The 16,432-nt window shown below is 40.8% G+C and overlaps 1 protein-coding gene across 2 annotated transcripts in view; it reads right to left on the bottom strand.

Annotated features, from left to right (window-relative positions):
- ACSS3 (acyl-CoA synthetase short-chain family member 3) overlaps positions 1-16,432 on the bottom strand; it is a 165,062-nt gene that overhangs the window by 3,794 nt on the left and 144,836 nt on the right. For both annotated transcript variants that reach the window (XM_013963698.2, XM_018047605.1), the window contains one exon: positions 15,743-15,865. In XM_013963698.2, coding sequence (XP_013819152.1) covers positions 15,743-15,865 — 123 coding nt within the window. The remainder of the gene's footprint in view (positions 1-15,742; positions 15,866-16,432) is intronic.

Raw genomic sequence — 16,432 nt, 5'->3', positions numbered from 1 at the left:
CATATCTTTATGACTGAGGTGAATGGTTAAGATCCCCAGGTAGTCACTCACTAAAGACTGGCAGTAATTAAGACAAATTGCTTAGCTTACCTGGAAAGTAAGGGAATGATTTCTTTATCTCAGTTGTTTATTCATGAAGCCAAGGAAACTATGCAATGCACACCACTTGGGAACAAACTGCAATGGGCCTTGGAAAACAGATGGCCTCATGGTGATTTGATGGCTGGCTACCAGAAGAACCCCAAATCCTGCATAAACAGTGATTTTATTTCTCTTCTTGAGTGCCCACCTATCCAGAGAGGATTTTCCAAGAAGTGGAGAAAGAAGTTGGACAGAAAGTAAAGCCCTGACATCAGATAATCACCATTGTTGAGCACCCATTTTCATATTGTTCACCCTAAGCTCTAGAAAATGGGCTTCCCTGGTGGCTCAGACTGTAAAGAATCTGCCTGCAATGAGGAAGACCTGGCTTAGATCCCTGGGTTGCAAAGATCCCCTGGAGGAGGGCATGGCAACCCACTCCAGTATTCTTGCCTGAAGAATCCCCATGGACAGAGGAGCCTGGCGGGCTATAGTCCAGAGGGTTGCAAAGAGTTGGACTCAACTGAGAGACAAAACACAGCACAGCACAAGCTCTGTGCCTTAAAGAGCAAAGCAATTTCTATCTGGAATCATGAGAACCCAAAGAATAATCACATGAAATACAGAAGCTTAGGATTTAAAAAAAAAAAAAAAATTCTGCTGTGATGGGACTTTTAAAAATGAATGTTCAAAAAATTCTTTTCCATGAGATTAATATACATTTCTTATGACTTCTCCCCTGTGGGAAGCAGCTGATGCCCATCGAAGGCTGAGCTTTCAAGGAAGGTTTTCCCACACTCACTACATTTATAGGGCTTCTCTCCTAGATGAGATATTTGTGTGATATACATTTCAGTGACCCCAAATCCCTTAATGGCTGGAGAAAACAGTAAGCAAAGGTGTAACCAAGGGCTAGTGTGGCAGTCCCCATTTTTTTCTTCAGCAAACATTTATGAATACCTCCTAACCTCCAACCTCCTATGCAGTAGGCTTGGTGGTGAACAAAAATAGGCTGGGTACTGTCTTAATGGTACTTGCAGTTTAGAAAGGAAGGCTTCCCAGGTGGGGCTAGTGGTAAAGAAACCCCCATGCCAATGCAGAGGAAGGAGGAGAACTGGGCTCAATCCCTGGGTCAGGAAGGTCCCCTGGCGAAGGGAATGGCAACCCACTCCAGTATTCTTGTGCAGATGCCGTGGACAGAGGAGCCTGGGGGCTACAGCCCATGGAATCACAAAGAGCTGGACAAGACCAAGCAACTGAGCAGGCAGAGAAGTGATTAGACCAAGAGGAAGATAGGGCCAAAGCCCAAGGGAAGGGCTGAGCATGTACTGTTCAAATAAAAAGGAGACCAGTGTGGCTGGAAGTTCAGTTCAGTTCAGCCGCTCAGTCGTGTCCAATTCTTCACAACCCCATGGACTGCAGCACACCAGGCCTCCCTGTCCATCACCAACTCCCGGAATTTACTCAGACTAATGTCCGCTGAGTCGGTGATGCCATCAAACCATCTCATCCTCTGCTGTCCCCTTCTCCTCCTGCCCTCAATCTTTCCCAGCATCAGGGTCTTTTCAAATGAGTCAGTTCTTTGCATCAAGTGGCCAAAGTAATGGAGTTTCAGCTTCAGCATCAGTCCTTCCAATGAATATTCAGGACTGATTTCCTTTAGGATGGACTGGTTGGATCTCCTTGCAGTCCAAGGATTCTCAAGAGTCTTCTCCAACACCACAGTTCAAAAGCCTCAGTTCTTTGACACTCAGCTTTCTTTATAGTCCAACTCTCACATCCATACATGACTACCGGAAAAACCAAGGCTTTGACTAGACCTTTGCTGGCAAAGTAATGTCTCTGCTTTTTAATATGCTGTCTAGGTTGGCCATAGCTTTCCTTTCAAGGAGCAAACATCTTTCAAGTTCATGGCTGCAGTCACCATGTGCAGTAATTTTGGAGCCCCCAAAATAAAGTCTGTCACTGTTTCCATTTTTTCCCTATCTATTTGCCATAAAGTGAATGGGACCTGATGCCATGATCTTAGTTTTCTGTATGTTGAGCTTTAAGCCAACTTTTTCACTCTCCTCTTTCACTTTCATCAACAGGTTTTTAGTTCTTCTTCATTTCTGCCATAAAGGTGGTGTCATCTGCATATCTGAGGTTATTTTTCCCAGCAATCTTGATTCCAGCTTGTGCTTCATCCAGCACAGTGTCTCTCATGATGTACTCTGCATATAAGTTAGATAAGCAGGGTGACGATATATAGCCTTAACATACTCCTTTCCCTTTTTGGAACCAGTCTGTTGTTCCATGTCCAGTTCTAACTGTTGCTTCCTGACTTTCATACAGATTTCTCAAGAGGCAGGTTAGGTAATCTGGTATTCCCATCTTTTTAAGAATTTTCCAGTTTGTTGTGATCCACACAGGCAAAGGCTTTGGCATAGTCAATAAAGCAGAAGTAGATGTTTTCCTGGAATTCTCTTGCTTTTTCGACGATCCAACGGATATTGACAATTTGATCTCTGGAAAGCCTAGCGCAAAAGTGAGACTGGTGCAAGAGGAAATGAAGGTACAGAGGCAGAAAAAGGGCCGTGCCTGTGAAGGATTTTCTTATTTTGGTAGCACGTCTATGTTCATTCACCTCTGACTCCTTGCAACTCCTGGGATGGTAGCCCTCCAGGCTCCTCTGTCCTTGGGATTGCCCAGGCAAGAATACTGAGTGGGTTGCCATGCCCTCTTCCAGGGGACCTTCTGGACCTAGGGATCAAACTCCTGTCTCCCGAGTCTCCTGCACTGCAGGCGGATTCTTTCCTGAGCCACTGGGGTTTCCCTTTAGTAGCACTGGAAGGTGGTAAAGCACTTTCAGGAGGTAAGGAGGCTGTGCAAGATCAGAATGGGTTTTTTAAGACTTTATTTTTTTTTTTCAGAATAGTTTTAGATTCATAGCAAAACTGAGCAGAAAGTCCTGAGTTCCCATGTATCTCCTGTCCCATTTACACGCAGCCTCCACATCATCAAAATCCCTCACCAGAGCAGTGCACTCATTACAGTCGGGGGGCCACCATGAAACCACTATCACCCTGCTCCAGAGCTGACATCAGACTTGGTGTACACTTGACGGGCTTTACGCCACATAGCCATGATTACAGTCTTCTACTGAGTACATTCACTGCCCTAAACCCCCCCCTGTGTTCCGCCTCTTCATCCCTCACTTCTCAATAACTCCTGACAACCACCGATCTTTTTTACTATCTCCAAAGTTCTTATCCAGAACATTAATATATCTGGAACTGTACAATATGTAGCCTTTAACGATTGGGTTCTTTCCCTTCAGTGTGGATTCTGAGAAACACAGACTTACTTTGGTTTCATTGTGAAGAATAAACAAAGGGCTGTTGAATGTGGGTGCGATAGTTTACCCAGGGAAAACCCTCAAGAGGCTATAAGAGTAGACTGAGGTCATAGGAGGGGGTATAAAAAGATCCAGAGATTTTTAAAGGTAAAATGGACAAAATTTGATGATAAATGGGATATGAAACAAGAAGTCAAAGAGGTTAAAAACGATTCTGTGGTTTTGGCCTGAATAGCTGGTGTCATTTTCTAAGCCAGAAAATGCTAGTGGAGGGCCAAGCTTGGGAGGAAAAATCATGTATTAAGTCTTGGAAATATTCCACTTGAAGTACTTTTAAAGATATCCAAGTTGAGGCAGTTGGATCTGAAGAGAGTCTTTACCTTAAAATGTGTATTTGAATGACATTAATGATCATGAAAGCTATGGACAGGGATGAAATTATTTGGGGACAAAGCAGGGAGGAAAAAAGGGCAAAAGCCTTAAAGAATTTTGATATCTAATGACTGTATGAAGAAGGAAAAGCTGAAAAACTCAACGAAAAAGTTACATTCAGAGAGGGAAGAGAAGAACCAACAAATTCTGACATGCCACTAAAAATCCCTAACTTTCCACAGAAGAAAAGTTAAAAATTGGTCCAAGCCGAAAATGAGCTTTCTCTTCTCCAAACTCCTAGAAGCCTCGATGAACTACTAGAATGTTCGGTACAAACCCAGTGGACTGCCACACACCGCCCCTAATTAAGCATGCAGATCAGCATTTCCCATGTCCTATCATCAGCATCAGGCGTGAGATGTTCAGGTGTGAGGCTTGCCGTCCATATAGTTTTTGACTCCTACAGTGCTCTGTATAGTATGAGTTAAGTAAATGATTTTTATACTATTGTTTTCTTAATTTCGTTGCTATGGTAACTGTGTCCACGCCCTCTCCTTCAGTTGGTACAGACTCAAAAACTTCCCCAAAACACACCATGCAGATGATAAAATACCACCTTCTCTCACTGCGTGAGCATGAACTCTCAAAAGGCTTCCTACAGCTTTCCCATTTGGTAAGGTCTTATTTACTTTTCAGTCCGTATGTTAAGAGCGGAGTCACATTTTACTGAGAGAGTTTTGTTCGGGCAGTTGGTATTGACAGTCGCCAGTCATGGAAGACAATACCCCCTCGATAGCAGGGAGGACACAGACTTGCTAGATTCAATCCTTTCATTCCAATTTAACACTCCCTTCATGGATAGAGAAAAATAATTTAACCTAGCTAGCCAGTTTTAATTGTCAGAAACTCATTTACTGAAGTGTTCACTGGTGCTTCTATACCTGAGTTTTTTAAGTTTTAGTTTAAATCACTGTTTAAAAAATCATACATCCAGATATTTTGTCACCTAACCAGTATGACTGTGATTTTCACTGAATTGAACAACAAAAACTTCTAATGTGCTATTATTTCACCTGGTTATTTTAATTTCCATCCTCAGTTTCAGTGTTTTTAGAATAGGATGGGAAAATGCTAACTGGTTTTTCTATAAGGGCAGAGAGTATTTTAAAATCAGAAGTAATATATAACACAATTGTAGTATCTAAGCGTCCCATTTTTTGCAGACTGAAGACAAATTCTTAAAAATCTGTGAAAAACATGTTGTTTTCCAGAATTCCACATCATCTGTAAATAAAGTTCATTATAGTGGATAAAACATTATATTAATCTATCAGTGCTAAAAAGATGCCATGCAGGCAGGAGGCAGCTTTCTATGTTGGCTCCACAAACAGTATTTGCATGCCAAATAATGATTTCAACAACTGACTTGTTAAAAAGAAAAGCATCAAAATATGTCTTGGCAACATTTAAGAGACAGAAGCCAACCAAATGTCCTACATGGGGAGAAATCAAAAGCCACATTCATATATTCCCTCCATATAAAATCCATGAAGCAAGTGTAGTGAGCTGGCACTCAAGCACCCAAAATGTGATACAACTTAAAAGGTGATTGTTTCGCCCAAAGCGAGCACATAAACGCTATGGTAACAAACTGTCTTTGTTTCTGGGGTACTGCCATTTTTGCATAAATTTTAATGAATTGTAGGGTTTTAGTCGGCTAAATTACACAGGTTTCTCAATTATGCTTTAAATATTTTAATTTTAGAAAAATTAGTTTAAATCAAGCACCCTGGTAAGAGGCAAGGAGCCACCCTGCAGTGGAAGATTGTCTCTGCAGTAGAAAGAGGAGGAATATTGTTTTCTTTGCACTGATACTAGAGTGATCTAGAAAACCATCAGCTTCGACATCTTCATCAATATTCATATGAGTGCCTAGAAAAATACTCAGCAATTTCACAACTATTTAAATCAATATTTGTTTAATATTGGGTAGAAATGAAATTGCATGGCATCTTGTTGAATGCATCTTTTATAGAACTTTATCCAATCTTGAAGAAATCATTCCTAAAATAGCGAACAAAATAGCTAACTTGGGAAAACAAACAGTGACACTTTGGTCACAACAAAGGGCAAATTTTATATGAATGCTCCACTAGGCTTAGTCGCTGGGTTGTGTCCAACTCTGTGATTCCATGGACTATAGCCCACCAGGCTCCTCTGCCCATGGGATTCTCCAGGAAAGAACACTGGAGTTGGTAGCTATTCCCTTCTCCAGGGGATCCTCTGGACCCAAGGATCAAACCTGGGTCTCCTGAATGGCAGGCAGATTCTTTACTGTCTGAGCCACTAGGGAAGTCCTAGGCTTTAAATACAGTATTTTAATGCCACATTTCCAAGTTCCCAAGGATACTCCTAGGATTCTTTAACAAACTAAAACTTAAGTTACAAGCAAAATAATGAAATCAGGGAGCCCAATTTGCTCCCTGCAGATGTCTTTGCATGAAAAGATCTGTTCTCAAAAGTAAAAGAGAGGTAAGCAGAAGGACCACACTGATTCCTAGTAATCTGGGCTCACAAGACCTGAACTAGGAGATTTAGGACACAACTTTTTTAAGAATACCTTTAACTTCCACCAAAAGTCCATAGTGTCCAGCTAGATGCTAGGCTTTCAAGACTGTTCAAAACAGATTTGGTTATTACCTAATATTTATAGAAGGCATGTGTTGAGATCTGCAAGAATAATGTCCTCTTAAATTTCTAAAAGCCATCCTAGAATTCTGTTTTCTTATGGTGGGGTTTCCCTGGTGGTTCAGTGGTAAAGAATTCACCTATAATACAGGAGATGCAGGTCCCTATGTCAGGACGATCCCCTGGAGGAAATGGCACCCACTCCAGCATTCCTGTCTAGGAAATCCCATGGACCAAGGAGCCTGGCAGGCTTACAGTGCATGGAGTCACAGGAGAGTAGGACACGACTTAGCAACCAAACAACAATGTGGAGAAGAGAAAAACACGTGCCAATAGTTCCCTGATATATTTCTGATGTAGTCATTTTAGTAGAATTTCTCTCTTACACAAGGTAATAAACTGTCAAATGTCACCATGGGAAATTAATAAAGCTCAGATATTTGGTGGCTCAGATGGTAAAGTGTCTGCCTGCAGTGTGGGAGACCGGGGTTCGATCCCTGGGTTGGGAAGATCCCCTGGAGAAGGAAACGGCACCCCACTCCAGTACTCTTGCCTGGAAAATTCCATGGACTGAGGAGCCTGGTGGGCTACAGTCCATGGGGTCGCAAAGAGTCGGACACGACTGAGCAACTTCACTTTTCACTTTCACTTTCAGATATTTTCACTGTATATAAAAACAACAGTATTTTTATTTCCACAAATAATACTCCCAGTGGATTAAGACACTCAAGTCCTATCTCAAAAATCAGAGTAGAATCCAGTATTCATTGCTGAGAATCCTGAAAAAGCATTTAAGGATAAAATTTGGGGCACTGTAGTAAAAGCTGATAATGTCATCTATATAAACATGTCATACACATATTATCAATTTGTTAAGCAATTTTTCTAGGTGCTAGGAAAAAGCCAGTAAAAATATTGGCTCACAACCCTCTAACAGATTCTAATATGGAGAAGACAAACTTGATATGAGTTAAGATATTATTAATAACTTCCTTATTAGACATAAATATGCAGTAAAGAGAATCATTTCATTCGTATGAAGGGAGACATTCACTTCAAGAAGGCTTAACCCTGAGAGGTGTCTTGCTGTGTGCTGTAAGAACTCTTAAGACCCACTGGCAAAATTCTTCTTAGACACCATGGATCCTGTCCTTTCATTTTTCAATTTTGCCATTTTTAACTGCCTGTCTTCTGCTTGCCTCACTCTGCTGTTACATACAGTGAGAAGCATGTCGGCAGAAACATATTAAAGCACAATCTATATTTGAATAAGTTGGCATTTTCCTTCTAAAGATAAAAGAGAGAACCAAGAATTTTGACTGATAAGAGTTAGGCATATGTAAGCTCTGTATTTTGATCAGCTGAGTCTGGCAGAAATGCAGGTGAATACTGGAGGTAATCTATGAGTAAGAAATTAAAAGTTCATGCACCTGGAACCACCTTTTGTCAACACGCCAAAATACATGAAGCGTAAATTTCAATTTCAGGTTATCACAAAATTCACAGTTGGTTAAAAACAAGACAATATTATAATAGCAGGTAAAAGTCACATGTTCCAAAATATTTTATAAAATTCTTTCCTTTTACTCAAATAATATCACACTGACTGTCACTAAGTGAAAAGAAGGCCTTCATGACAAATAGGGTTAAGTCAGTAAGTCTGAGCTGAAGTATAACCTTTAGAGAAAGTGACCATCTTTTAAGTAGAGGAGAACTAAGCTATGTTTCTGCATACTCTGATCATACTGCATTATCAATCATACTATTTTAAGCATTTTCTTTTACCTATATGGCAGTGTTCCCCATTTCATTCAAAACCTATTATGGGTTTGGCGCCAAAAAAACCAGAGTAGATACATTCCACCCTATCACTTCCACTACTTGCAATGGAGTACTCTGGGCCATAATTTGTACAAGGAGACTCCATCAGAACTTGAGAGGCAACCCGGTGGTTGAGTCCCCTGTTTTCTGTTTGCTCAGAAGCTTCTGGGTTTTGTTGTGGTTATGGTTTGTTGGTTTTGCCTCCTATATATTCTGGCTTGGGTTCTACAGCAGGCCAAAATATGGACAGAAAAAGCCCTAGTGATGCTTGCAGTGTCTACCCAGAGGTCCAGGAAAAGAAGCAAAGGAGCTGGGGAACAGAATCATTTGGTTTCATCCTCTCTGCTCCAACCCCGATGGACACCAACCAAGAAGCGGTGCCCCTCTTCCTTCCTATAGAGATGTAGTGGCCTTGCTGACTCTCCTCACCTTTCACCAGGTGGACGCAGCCACAAAGCTGGGTCCTTTCCCTTCTCCACCATCACTATGCAGCAGATCCTGGATATGGAGCCCCGCCCACCCCCCCATCCCAAATCAATAGAGCCTGGGAAGATTCCGGGCCACTTGCCCTCCCCACTAGTGAACATCCAGTCCCTGAGAACGGATCCCTACTGATTCCCTCTGTCCTATGGGAGGCAAGCGCTAGCAAAGAGACGAGTTCCTTCTTCCCCTCATGGACACCGCGCAGATAGACTGTGCAGGACTGAACACTGGGAGGGCTGCCAGGAGGCTGAAGCCCTGACTTTATACTGAGGAGAACAGTAAGGGAGAGCCCTGAGAACCAAAAGGAGAAGACTGCAGAGAGAAAGGAGCTAAAAAAGGGATATTTCAAATCCGAGTATGATGTCCTGAGTCTACCCCCAAAATTGTGCATGCATGAATCCCACCAGAATCAGCACCACAAAAATTCTGAGCACTTGAGTTTCAGATTGGCCTCTGGGAGAAAGACACAGTGAGATGGACCAGAATAGCACTGTACAGGCTTTGAAAACAAGACTGAGATTGGAACCACAATCCTCAGAAAGTGCGTAAGGACATGTGGTCTGATCTTAACTGGGCTGACCATCTGCTAAAAGAAACAATCACAAGAATGTAAATCCAGATGACTTTAAAAGGATCCAGAATATCATAATGTAAAATTATAATCATAATGTAAAAGAATTCAGAAAACCTAAACACCTCGGGAAAGGAGTATTTCAAGGCTGTATATTGTCACCCTGCTTGTTTAAGTTCTATGCAGAGTACATCATGAGAAATGCTGGGCTGGAAGAAGCACAAGCTGGAATCAAGATTGCCGGGAGAAATATCAATAGCCTCAGATATGCAGATGACACCACCCTTATGACAGAAAGTGAAGAAGAACAAAAGAGCCTCTTGATGAAAGTGAAAGAGGAGAGTGAAAAAGTTGGCTTAAAGCTCAACCTTCAGAAAACGAAGATCATGGCATCCGGTCCCATCACTTCATGGCAAATAGATGGAAAACAGTGACAGAGTTTATTTCACTGGGCTCCAAAATCACTGCACATGGTGACTGCAGCCGTGAACTTAAAAGACACTTGCTCCTTGGAAAAAAAGCTATGACAAACCTAGACAGCATATTAAAAAGCAGAGACACTACTTGGCAAAAAAAGGTCCATCTAGTCAAGGCTATGGTTTTTCCAGTAGTCATGTATGGATGTGAGAGCTGGACTATAAAGAAAGCTGAGCACCGAAGAATTGATGCTTTTGAACTGTGGTGTTGGAGAAGACTCTTGAGAGTCCCTTGGATTGTAAGGAGATCCAACCAGTCCATCCTAAAGGAAATCGGTCCCGAATATTCATTGGAAGGACTGATGCTGAAGCTGAAACTTCATTACTTTGGCCACGTGATGCAAAGAACTGACTTATTTGAAAAGACCTTGATGCTGGGAAACACTGAAGGTGGGAGGAGATGGGGCCAACAGAGGATGAGATGGTTGGATGGCATCACCAACTCAATAGACCTGAGTTTAAGTAAACTCCGGGAGTTGATGATGGACAGGGTGGCCTGACATATTCTGCAGTCCATGGGGTTGCAAAGACTCAGACACGACTGAGCAACTCAACTGAACTGAAACCCAAGTATTAGAAATACCAGATAAACATTTTAATGTAGCTATTATATCTGTAGGGCAATGTTCCCCAACCATTTTGGCACCAGTGACTGGTGTCATGGAAGACAATTTTTCAATGGAACAGGGGCAGGGGGGAGGGGGGATGGTTTCAGGATGATTCAAGCACATTGCATTTATTGTGCACATTATTTCTATTATTATTATATCAGCTCCACCTCAGATCATCAGGCATTAGATCCTGGAAGCTGGGGACCCCTCCAGTGCAGGGAAATAAAACTTTTCTATATTTCTCATTGCTCCTATAAAAAACCTGGCCTTCTGAGACTCTTCAAATACCTTGAGAATTTGATCAATAGCTGTTGGTTAGTTAATTTGCTCTGATATGACAGGATAATAAAATTTCCTAATTTCCCTGGACTACAAAATGCTTACAGCCTAGACGAGATTCCTGAGGCTTCCCAGGCGGCACCAGTGGTAAAGTGCCTATCTGCCAATGCGGGAGACTTAAGGGATGCCAGTTTATCCCTGGGTCAGGATCCCCTGGAGGAGGAAATGCCAACTCTCTCCAATATTTTTTGACAGGAGAATCCCACAGACAGAAGAGCCTCATGGGAAACAGTCCAGAGGGTCGCAAGGAGTCAGACAAGACTGGAGCAAGTTAGCGTGCAAGCACAGACTAGGTCCCTAGGTTAAACTCATAAGGTGCTGAGGAGACTGGCTCACTATTTTCATGTCAAAAAAGACGGTTTTAGAAGTTGGAAACATTTCTAGGTTATAAAAGTTGAGACACACAGGCTATCTGCCTCCTAGAGAGATGTTATGTGCCTCCTAGAGAGATGTTATGTACATATCAAAGAGCTGGAGTTTAGATTCAGGCCATTATGTTACCAAGGAGACCTCTTTAGGAAGAGTGAAACAGTTGCCTCCTGCCTCTTTATAAGCAGAGAAAAGTTATTTTCCTTGTCTCTCATCTATGGTGTGTTCATGTAGGGAAATTTCCCATTGGCTCTTGTTGGGTCACCTAGGGATAAGACCTAGAGTAAGACAGCACTTAGCATTAAGAAATCTGTTTTTGACCCAGAACATCACATTTACACATTAAGGGTAAAATTAACAAAGATAAATATTAAAAACCCCACAGCAGCATGGCTCAAAAGTGTGGGCAAGCACCCTTGGAATGAATGGAGAGGTTCTCAGCAAAGAAGTGGAAGTTACCAAAAACCAACCAAATGACTTAAAAGAAGGGAGAGGGATTTCCCTGGTGGCACAGTGGATAAGAATCTGCCTGGGATGCAGGGTACATGGGCTCAATCCCTGGTCTGGGGATGATTCCACGTGCTGCAAAGCAACCAATGCCGTGTGCCACAACTGCTGGGTCCGTGTGCTACGACTCCTAAGTCCCCGTGCGTAGAGCCTGCGCTCTGCGACAGGAGAAGCCCACGCACCCCAACAAGGATGGCCCCTGCTTGCCATGATTAGGGAATGCCCGCGTGTCGCAATGACGACTCAGTGCAGCTGAAAATAAATAAATAACTAAAAAAAAAAGGGAGGAAAATATAACATGAAGGGAATAAAAAGAGGAAAGGAAAAAAGGAAGCTAATAATAAACCTGGAGACATAAATATATCAATACTTGATTTAAATGCAAATGGTCTTAAAAACATCAGTTAAGAGATATAAATTGTAAAATCAGATTAAAATAAAAACTAGGCCCAGTGAAGTTGCCCAGTTGCGTCCGACTCTTTGCGACCCAGTGGACTGTAGCCCACCAGGCTCCTCTGTCCATGGGGTTCTCCAGGCAAGAATACTGGAGTGACTTGCCATGCTCTCCTCCAGGGGATCTTCCCAACCTAGGGATTGAACCTAGGTCTCCTTCATTGCAGGCAGATTCTTTACCAGCTGAGCTACCAGGGAAGCCCAAGAAAATTTGGAAAACTTCTATTTATAGTAGCTAAAAAAACTAAATACTAAGGTATAAACTAAGAAAATATTCTACATACTTAAACATAAAATGTTAATGTTTTGAAACATCAAAAAAAGTAAATAAATAGAGAGATGTATGAAATTCATGGATTAGACAATTCACTATAGTCCAGATATCAATGTTTCTCAAATCAGTCTACAGATTTAACATAATTGCAATTAAAGATCCATGCAGGGTTAATTTTAACTATAGAAAAGCTCACTCTAAAATATAAATGGAAAAGTAAAGGAACAGAATATCCACAATGATTTTGAATAAGTGGAGAAATTTTGAAAACTGTGGACACTATTCAATTATACAATGCAATAGTATCAAGACAGAAAAGTATTGGTGACAAGAAAAACACAGAGATTAAAAAAATTGAAGATACTCTGGAAAAAGATCCACTCAAATATTTTCAGCTAATTTTCTACAAAGGTGCAAAGGCAATTCAATAGAGAAAGTCCAGTCAACAAATGACACGTGGAATAATTAACATCCATATTTTAAAAAATCCTCAACCTGTACCTTGCACCATATACAAAAAAAATGCTCAAAATGTAAATGTATACTGATGTAAAATGTAAAAAAATAAAACTAAGGGTAAATGACAAAATTACATAATGTTTAGGTGAAAACAAAGAAGAAAATATGACCTTGGTTTAGGAAAGAGTTCTTAGATAAATACCATGATCCATAAAAGAAAAAAAGATGGTGAATTAGACTTTTGCTCTGTTAAGATGGTTTAATCCTGGGTTGGGACGATACGCTGGAGAAAGGATAGGCTGCCCACTCCCGTATTCTTGAGATTCTCTTGTGGCTCAGCTGGTAAAGAATCCGCCTGCAATGTGGGAAACCTGAGTTCGATCCCTGGGTTGGGAAGACCCCTTGGAGAAGGGAAAGGCTACCCACTCCAGTATTCTGGCCTGGAGAATTTCATGGACTATACAGTCCATGGGGTTGCAAAGAGTCAGACACAAATGAGCGACTTTCACTTCACTTCATTAAGCAGTAAAGAATACACCTGCCCATGCAGGAGACGAAGGAGATGCAGGTTCTTTTGATCCTTGGGTCAGGAACATCCCCTGGAGCAGGAAATAGCAACCCACTCCAGTACTCTCGCCTAGAAAATTCCATGGACAGAGAAACCAGACAGGCTCCACCCCATGGGGCTCCAAAAGAGTCTGACATGACTGAGCGAGCAAGCGCTACTAAGAGCACTTTTAAGAGAATAAAGAGACCAGTCACAGACTAGAAAATATAGGACTTGTATCCAGAATATATATATATATATACACACACATAAATGTATCTTCTTTGGTGAAATATGTTAAAATCTTTTGCCTATTTTTTAAAAATTGGGTTTTTTCCTTATTGCTCAGTTTTGAGAATTTATATATATATAGGAGCCCGACAAGCTACAGTCCATGGGGTTGCAAGAGTCGGATACAACTTAGTGACTAGGTCATCATCATCATCATATATGTGTGTGTGTGTGTGTGTGTAATCCCCAGGAGTCGATATATTTTTTAAAAACAGGCAGAAGATTTTAACAGATATTTCACCAGATATATGAGTGGCAAATAAACACAAGAAAAGGTTTCTAGCATCACTAGTCATTGCTGCTGTTGTGTAGTCACTAAGTCGTGTCTCACTCCTTTGTGATCCCATGGCCCAGGCTCCTCTGTCCATGGGATTTCCCAGGCAAGAATACTGGAGCGGGTTGCCATTTTTTTCTCCAAGGATCTTCCCAACCCAGGGATCAAAACCCACGTCTCCTGTGTTGGCAGGCGGATTCTTTACCACTGAGCTTCCAGGCAAGCCCCATTAGCCATTACAGACAAGCAAATTTAAAGCACAGTGATATACCTTTACATATCTATTAGAACGATTAAAATTGGGAATAATGACAATTCCAAGTACTAATAAAGATGAGACGAAACAGGAGCACTCAGACTCTACGCACAGGGATATAAAACGGCACAGCCACTCTAGAAAACCATCTGGCAATTTCTTATAAGCTTAAACATACACTTACCAGTGTAACCCAGCAAACTCACTATTAGTATTTAACCTAGAGAAATGAAAACTAATTTTTGCACAAAAACTTGAATGTATACAACGGCATTATTTACAACTGTCTCAGACTAGAAGCATTTAGTGAAAGCGAAGTCGCTCAGTCGTGTCCGACGCTTAGCAACCTCATGGACTGCAGCCTACCAGGCTCCTCCATCCATGGGATTTTCCAGGCAAGAGTACTGGAGTGGGTTGCCATTGCCTTCTCCGAGAAGCATTTAAAAAAAAAAAAAAAAAAAAAAAAAAAAACACAAAAAAACCCTTTAATGGTAAAGGAAACACAAATGGGTTAGTACATCCACACAATGAAATACTGCACAGAAACATAAAAGGACTAATTATCAATACACACAACAACTTGAATGGATCTCAAATAAAATAACCCAGTCTCCAAAGGTTACATATTGCATTATTCCATTTATACAACATTCTAGAGGAGGCAAAAACAACATAGGAACAGAAAAAAATTAGTAGTTCCCAGAGGTTAGGCATGGGAAGGGTCAGAATAAAGAAGGGAACTCTTTGGCAGTGCTGAAATTTTTCTTTATCCTGTTTGTTTGTGATGGTTACAAGAATCTATACAAGTATTACACAATAAGGGCTTCCCAGGAGGCTCAGCAGTAAAGAATCCACTTTCAATGCAGGAAAGACACAGGAGTCATGAGTCCGATCCCTGGGTCAGGAAGATCCCCTGGAGAAAAGAACAACAACCCACTCCAGTATTCTTGCCTGGAGAATCCCATGGACAGAGGAGCTTGGTGGGCTACAGTCCATGGGGTTGCAAAGAGTCACACATGACTGAGCAACCTAGCACAAGCATTACACAATAAAAAGGAGCATTTTACTCTATTTTAAGGTAAATTTAAAAAGAGAGAGAGAACATTTTAGAACACTCTTCTGGAGACTTGGTATAATTTACATTGGAAGAAAATTCTCAGGATTTAAGAGTACAATAAAATGTTTAAATATCACACCAAGTAAAGACTATATACAAACCTGGTTTTCAAACAAGAGCAAATCAAGATGCTAGAAGCAATCAAGTAGCAAAGACGGAGGTGCAAATGTATACAGACTCTCCCATAAATTAGAAATATATGTAAGTGCTTAAAATTCCTATTATGCAGGCAGAAATCAGGGGAATATGGAGAACAGGAAAATCCACAGCAGAGAAAGGAAGGTGAGGGAAATACCTGAGTGACCACAAGTAAGGGCCTGATCATTTTTCAGGTCAAATGACAACCTCAGTATTGACTTTAACTTAGTTCTATCCCTAAATACTATCTAGAATAAAAGACCAATATTCATCAATACCTCCTCAATGGCACCTGCAGAAATCCTGTGACCTGCAACATTTATCACGTCATCAACTCGAGACATAACATAAACATAGCCTTCTTCATCCATGTACCCAGCATCCATGGTGTCATAGTATCCCTGAAAATACAGAATAAATAATGTCTGATTAGCATCTAGTATTAAGTAATGTAATTATTTTTAATCTTGGTAAAATATAAAATAGGATAAAAATAGGTTTGCATTTGGCTTCCTCACAACTAGCCTATTGAATTCCATTAGTTCTGATTTTCAAAGCTTACTATTAATAGAATCTCTTTGCCCCCTTGACACCCAGGAATAAATTAAAGTGTTCTTATATATGTTGAAGCTAAGCATTTGGACTGAGAGTTTCAAAGTTTATGAACCCACTTTCTTCTTTTAATGGAGAAGTAATAGCTCAATATTTCCAGTATGCTATGGTATTGCAAAAGTAGTTCTTTGATAGATTTCTTGTGTTAATTTGTAAAGGTCTTAAAGCTCTCTATTTATATATATATATATATATATATAGTATAATAATTATTATTACAAAAATAGACCACTAATTTGTTAACATAGATTTGGATTGGACTTGAGCTTCAGTGAAATTATAGTTAAATAGTAAGTATAAAACTTAATTTTTTGTCAACTCAGAGTAGCAGTACAGTTTCACTGGTCCAGATGTCA

This window comes from Capra hircus, chromosome 5, assembly GCF_001704415.2.
Source record: "Capra hircus breed San Clemente chromosome 5, ASM170441v1, whole genome shotgun sequence".
NCBI lineage: Eukaryota > Metazoa > Chordata > Mammalia > Artiodactyla > Bovidae > Capra > Capra hircus.
Note: the sequence above shows the minus strand (reverse complement) of the source record. Positions and strands in the feature narration are given on the sequence as shown.